This window comes from Hippocampus comes, unplaced genomic scaffold, assembly GCF_001891065.2.
Source record: "Hippocampus comes isolate QL1 unplaced genomic scaffold, H_comes_QL1_v1.1 scaffold568, whole genome shotgun sequence".
NCBI classification, from domain to species: Eukaryota; Metazoa; Chordata; class Actinopteri; order Syngnathiformes; family Syngnathidae; genus Hippocampus; species Hippocampus comes.
In genome coordinates, this window is record NW_017842052.1 from 636,323 (window position 1) to 643,109 (window position 6,787).

Genomic DNA, 6,787 nt, shown 5'->3' on the forward strand with positions numbered 1-6,787 from the left:
GACGGCAACTTTGAGGAAGGAAGACATCTCGTCGAGTACAACAGCAACAAAGCGCAGGGAGCAAAGCGATACCTTTTCTTTCTTTGCCTCTTCAAGCACGCGGCTGTGTTGGCCTCGCAGATTTTCCAACTCGATACGCTCCCTATGGTGAAGTAAGGCACGAGAGATCGGCGAAAATTTTGGAGTTGATTCCACCCATCATTTTGAAAAAAAACGGAGAAATCGCATGACACGACGGTCATCGTTCGATTTGGTTTGCAACCAAATGAGTTGGATGTGTTCATGTGGTGGTTTCTTTTTCGGCAACTGGCTCCCATTGGCCTACTTGAGACCATTTTGGATGCAGATCAACATTTCAAAGTACGTGCTCCTAAAACCCCCACCGAGTTGTCGAGATGTAGTTATGATGATGATGCTGCTGCTGCTGAGTGGATGAATTGACGGTCAACCTCGTAGGTTTGAACGTTTTTAACGGGCACTTGACTACCTGCTGCTTTCATCTTCCAATCTCTCTCTTCTGCTCTTCTCAGCCTCCGCGAGTGCCAGGAGCCGAACCTTCTCCTGGCGAAGAAGCGAATTCTGGGACTCGAGCGAGGCCAACTGGCACTTAACGGAGAGCAAGTCTTCTGTGGCCGCGCGTTCCTTCTCGACTGCGGCGGCGAGTTGCGCCTGGGCTTCGACTGACAGACAGTACGAGAGGAGAGCAAGAGGTGGTGGTTTTAGGACAAAAGCGCTTTTTGCTCTGCGTGCCGCATCTGTTGTTGTCGTTCACCGTCAAGGCAATAGTGGCGGAAGAAAGTAACCGACCATCAATCTACGCACCCGTCCCGTCATCTCGCGCTCACAGACACTCCACAATATGACGGTGGGTTTGTTAGCGAGTTAGTATGACGGGGTCGTTCTCACGAGTGTGACATTCAGGGCAAACAGAGACAGCAAAACAGGACAATACAATACAAGGCATCTATACGTCGATGACACTTTCACAATAAGGTCAGAAAAACATTCGGCTCTTACCAAGCCGATCGGAGATGCTCTGTTCCAGTTTTTCCCAGGATGCCGTTTGTCCACCCAGCGAGGCCTGCAGGTTCTCAATTTGACGCAACAGGGGCCTCGTTGCTGAAGTCACGCTTTCGCTGAGCTCCTGGTTCCTCGACTCCGCCTCCTGGAGCCTCTGCGGAAGGATGGAAGAAAAAAGCCCGCGCGGAAAAAAAAGTGGTCTCGCGGGACAGCTGGAGTTGGGGAACGAGAGCCAAGACGACGGCGTTACCTGTTGCAATTCGCTGATCTCCTCCCTCAAATAATCTTCTTTCCTCGCCTGCTGTTGCTCCGCCCTCTGAAGCGCCAATCTCAGGTCACCCACCTGCACGCCGCGTCGAGAGTTACCGAATGAGCAGTGGCACTTGAAGCCCTCGAGGGCTCATCCCCTTTACCCGGGGCACAAAGGACAGGAGGAAAACCGGGCAGATAAGCGACACGACTTTCCCTGGGACATGTGAGAACTCTTGCCCTGAGACTGTCCTGTGCGATGAACGAGAACGATTGGAGATGCAATCTCATTTCAAACGGCGGCTCGTCAGCACTGACACGGCAGCGACCGAGCCAATGATCGAACGGGCATCGATGCGGGACTGTGCGTCTGCGGCACAAGGCGGCGCGTCACCTGGTTGGCCAGAAGCTCCTGCTGCATGCGGGCCTCCTCCTGGGCCTTCTCCAGGGCCAAGCTTTGCAGCTCCTTGGCCTTCATCTCCCGACTCAGCGCCGCCTCTTCCGCCTCACTGGCCCTGCTGGCGTGAGTTTTGTGAAGTTCTGCGAGCTCCCTGCAAACAAAAAAAGGTTCAAGATGCGTACGCGGCACTCACGCAAAATGTTTCCGGGTATTGGGCTCGCGGAAGCTAAAATGCATTCGATCTTTGACGTGCACGTCGAGTCTGAAAACGAATCTCAGAAGCAGCTGAACGACAAGCAAACGGGAGCATGGCCCATGCGTTGACCCCCCCGCCCCACACACACACACACACCCTCCCCGCGATTTCTTGGCTTAATTCCCATCCGTGGTCATTGCTTCCATGAGATCAATATCAGACGAAGCCGCCGTTTACTTGTAAGAGTTATCCAGAGCTGCCTGGAGACTTCTGTTCTTCTCCAGCAGCTCCTCCGAGTCCGTCTGCAGCCTGCTCTGCTCCTTCTCCTGACGCTCGACGGCAGAATTCAGCTTCTTGATGTTGTCTCGATGCTGTTTCTCTACTTCTTCCTTCCCCTCCAAAACCTAAAGACGGTTTCCAAAATCGGAAAAACTACGACAGCACCGTTTTTCCCTCAAGGTCATTCATTTGATTCCATATTGATCTCGACGGTCAAAATGAATTTGAAGGAACCCGGGCACGAGAAACGGACTACATAAAAAAGACAAATAGCACGTATTGTTTCTCCAAACTCGGGTCGATTAGTATTTTTGTTTTGACTTCTTTTGTATGATGAACGAGGGCATGTTCGGTCTGCAGACGTGCAGAACCATCCATCAGTTGAAGAAAATGAAAGGAAAAAAAAGTGAATCCACAGTTCCGCGGCCTGTTCACGATGAACTACTGACAAATTCACCTGTTGACAGATTTGGGGGTGAAGCTATCGTAGGTTATTTAGTGAAAAACTCCAAACAGCTATTCACTGTTTGGCGTACTCTTTCCAAAAGAGCCTCAATGCCACAAGATGGCGGCAAAATAGCCCAGCTTTCCTTCTGGACGAGGCTTTGACACCTTCTGTGTGGTTCCCAAATTCAACCAAGACAATTCGCAGGCTGGGTCCTTCGAGGGCCTTTAAAGGCGGCCTGTAACTTTAGCCGAGTACGAGTAATGAAGTCATCACCGCATCTACGCGCGCACACCTTTGGATGTATTTGGTTCAGAATCAATCAGACATTTGGTTTGGATTGATTTGCCTTTTGACATGAAAAGATTTCATTGCGGTCACAAGAGTCTTGTGGGTCTTTTCCGTTCTGCCCTGCTTCGTATCGTAGAAAGAACATTCCCACGGGCTGAGAAGCGTCACCCATCTTTGCAGCGCGCTAACCTGCCGCAGCTGCCCGAGCTCCTCCTCCAGGTCCTTCATTTTCCTCTGTTGCTTGGCGAGTCTCGCCTCACTGTCCTTCTCCTTCGCGCGCAGTTTCTTGATGATGTTGCTGTGCTGAAGCTGTTGCTTGGACAACTTTTCACCTACAAAGTGAAACGTAGACAGGCCAAGGCCAGCAATTGATGACTCCTGAGCAGCATCCCCCTCAAAAGGCAGAGAATGCCTCAAGTACCCCCGGCACCCGCGCAGCCACGCCTTTCGAGTTGCTGTTCATTGCGCCGATTTGCATTCTATTCTCTCACGAGGAGGAAGCCGTAAAGACAGATGGACGGATGCGACCGAATACTCATTCGAGACAAGATCGGATCGCGTCTGCCCTACCTTTTGAGCGGGACTTAAAACCGTAAAGCTGTAAGTCACCTTGTGCTGAATCGCGCGGTCACCGGTTTCGGTTGACTGCTGACGTTTTGGGCTCGTCAGAGTAAAACTCTCAAGGTAGAAGTCAACTGAGCAGACTGTGTCAAAACTGTACTTGCTGCATTTGGCGTTGACGCTGCGTCTTACCCTCTTCCAGCAGGCCTCTGATCTGTTCCTCCTTCTCTTTGATGAGCTCCAACGAAACGCTGGAGTGGAGTCTGGAGGCGAGCTCCTCTCGCAGGCCCTTGATTTCCTGCGAAGATATGCCAACCTTGAAACAAACACTTGGGACCCGCTGGCGACGCCCCTGACGAATACGGCCATTATTTCATGAGCTGGGAACAAAGTGTGTCGTTGCATTTCCATGAGGTAGCTCCAATCCAAATTACCTTCTTGGCTATATCTCTCTCTTTGCAAGCCAGCTGCGCTTTCCTCTCAGTATCTGCAATGCGCTGCGTAAATTCATCCTTTAAGGACTGAACTGCGGAGCTCTCCTCCTTCAGCGTTAGAACGTCACTGCGGGCAGAGGGGGAATACACCCATGAGGCGCAAAGCTCATTCTCAGCAGATGGACACTTTTGCAGACGAATGCGTGCGCAGGATTTGGGGGGCAAAGATTTCATTGAGCCTCATTCATGGACATTGCCATGACAGACTAGAAATTGAATGACGGTTTTGCCTCACTGCAAAATTGACAATGAATATTAAATAAAAAAAAAAAAAAAAAAAAAAAGAGGAGTCATTGATGAGAACACGCTAGTGTATCAGTGAGGACAACGTCCGTTTCGGAGCTTTCGCCAAATTTCGAGGGGTAAATGTCATATACTCACTCTCGAAGGTTGTCACACTGTTCTTCCAGTCCAGCCTTGTCCTTGCTGACCGCCAGCAGCTGAGCCTCTCTTTTTTCAAGGCGGCTCGACAGCTCATTGATAACCTACAACGGCACAAATTTGCGTTGGCACCAGAAAGGTTTTCTTTCACTCAAGGACTTTTTATCCCCCCCCCCAATAAAAAAACAGATGATACTTTTATTTTTGAAGCTCACCTTTTGAAGCTCCCAAACCTGAAGTGTTGAGACACCTTTCATCTCCTCGGCGATTGGTGAAAGGAGCTCTTCGACTGCCCCGGAGCTGGGATCGGACTGTGCGACGTCCGCCCCCGAATCGTGTTCAATCTCCGCCAGCTGTTCGGGTTGTTCGCAATTCACCGGCGTCACGCTCCGTCCACTCTCCTCCATCTCATCCACAGACTGCTTCCTCACGCTTCCGGTCAAATACTCTTCCTTCTCTTCTTGGAGCTCGCTCGTGCTCTCCGCCAGTCCGCCTCCTTGTTTCTCACAGTCGTCTGACGGAGCATCCGCCGAAAGCGTAGCGGCCGAAGTCACGGAAGCCAGCGTCCGACTGCCGGGGATGTCATCGTCCGAGTTGATCTCACTGACACTGCGACTGTCCAGCGACTGGACACTGAATGAATCGATGCGCTCAAACGCATCCGAAGAGGAACCGCAACTCTCGGTGAGCTTGGGATAGTCTTCCAGGCGAGGGAAATCTCCACAAGCGGAGGTGGAAAGAAGTTGGAACGAGCCATGCATCAAATGAAGGCTCGCCTTTCCTTCTCCCGTCTCTTGTCTGGAGCTGGCTGAGCTCTCACTCAGTACGCTCTCATGATCCAGGACTTCAATGTCACTGGTGGTGGATGTTCCTGAAGAGAAGGCACTAACGGGAGGGGAGGGGGTGTCACTCTGGCGGTCTTCCGTTTTTAAATCCTTCTGTTCTAAATGTACATCCTTGGAGGATTGGGAGGCTGGCGGATCGGAATTCTTGGCGTCTTTGGATTCGGAAGAAACTGTAGCAGGTTCAGACGAAGCTGAGGGGTTGCCCCCAACAGGGTACTCCGTTTGGATCTGTGGCCACTCTGCGTTGGAGTCGGCAGAAACTTTGGTGACAGAGTCAGGTTTCCCTCTGTTGGTATTGGTCTTGGTGTCATCTGGGCTGCAGGTCAGGTCACCACAGTTTTCACTCGGAGAAACCGGCTCGGGAAGAATAGTGTCCTGGGGCGAGCAGCCCAGCGCCACCAGTTGGCCATCGCCACCTGTCTGACATTGGTGATTCGAATCAGCTGACACCATCTTTTGGGTCTCCACTTCTTCCTTCATCGCGGCATTTTTGCGATTCTTTTCTTTTGCCCGGGGCTGCCTCTGAGATTTAGCAGGGGGGACGGACACTACCTGGGATGTGGTGATGCACTGACCATCTCCAGGTGGCAGGAAGGCACTGAAAAAGTTTTCGGATTCATCCACAACCGTGCGGGTGACCGGTGTAGTTATGGCCATAGACGGAGCTGGAGCTGAAACCTTTTCTTCAGGTGGCGCTTCCCACTGGGTTATCCCCCAGCCACCGCTTAATGACAACTTCTCAGGCAATGTCACATCTGACAAAAAGAAAAGTGCACTTGAACACACTGCTAACGTGAGATGCTACACGCCCGTTCTGTAAAACCTACCTTCATAAGGCATTAGCGTCGTGTCACTCCATTGGCTCTCTTCTTTAATGTCCAGGACACGATCGATTGATTTCTGGGCCGTCGTTAGCGCTTGTTTGGCGAAAGTGGACAGGTGAGATGCGTTGAACCAACTCATCTTGACCACAAAGCTAGCTCCAAGTTGTGACGCGGATGTCCAAAGAAATCAACCAGCAAGGCACGGCCGATTCAACTTGCTCTGCATTGTCGCTCTGAGCGATCGATCGCCCTAACGTGACAACAAAACAGTTTGAGTAAGACTCGATTTGTTGACACACCGCAACACAGCTAGCTAGCTAAAGCTGGTGTGGAGGAGCGTTAGTCCCGAGCTCGCGATAAGGACAGGCGGGAATCCCGATAGCTTCGGTGAAGTGTGGATACTTCGTGAGTGGGCTACCATAGTCATCGAAAAGAAAGAGTCGTCATAATATTGCGGCCTTTTCGTTTGTTTTGGTCGCTATCAGCTGGTGAGCTTGATGCTTGAGCGACGTCGTTACTTCCGGCCAACGTAGCATCGTGACGTCAGCGTCTGGGCTGGCTGTGCCTGACTGGGTGCGCTCGGAAATTAACCTCGAGCGCGCACTGTTCATCCCTACCGTTCAAAACTTTCGATCGTGGGGATCACCGTCCTTTTGGAAGATGGATGCTCTTGCCGGGTACTGAACGGCTGCCACATAACACATTTGCTCCAATCACCATGCAAGTGCAAGCGAGAACATGCTGCCTGCCAGCTGCGAGAAAGTAGCCTACATTTTAATCTCACCGTCAATTGACTCTCGTG

General features: G+C 51.5%; 1 protein-coding gene across 1 annotated transcript in view; it reads right to left on the reverse strand.

The window, feature by feature from the left end:
• The window catches only part of tmf1 (TATA element modulatory factor 1), an 18,390-nt gene extending 11,846 nt beyond the window's left edge, over positions 1-6,544 (reverse strand). The window contains exons 1-12 of the mRNA XM_019859716.1: positions 5,989-6,544; positions 4,532-5,916; positions 4,317-4,420; positions 3,876-4,002; positions 3,634-3,739; positions 3,070-3,212; positions 2,103-2,269; positions 1,664-1,820; positions 1,271-1,363; positions 1,018-1,174; positions 488-680; positions 10-142 (exon numbers count right to left, since the gene is read on the reverse strand). Coding sequence (XP_019715275.1) covers positions 10-142; positions 488-680; positions 1,018-1,174; positions 1,271-1,363; positions 1,664-1,820; positions 2,103-2,269; positions 3,070-3,212; positions 3,634-3,739; positions 3,876-4,002; positions 4,317-4,420; positions 4,532-5,916; positions 5,989-6,124 — 2,901 coding nt within the window. The 5' untranslated portion in view covers positions 6,125-6,544. The remainder of the gene's footprint in view (positions 1-9; positions 143-487; positions 681-1,017; positions 1,175-1,270; positions 1,364-1,663; positions 1,821-2,102; positions 2,270-3,069; positions 3,213-3,633; positions 3,740-3,875; positions 4,003-4,316; positions 4,421-4,531; positions 5,917-5,988) is intronic.
• Positions 6,545-6,787: the final 243 nt, after the last annotated feature.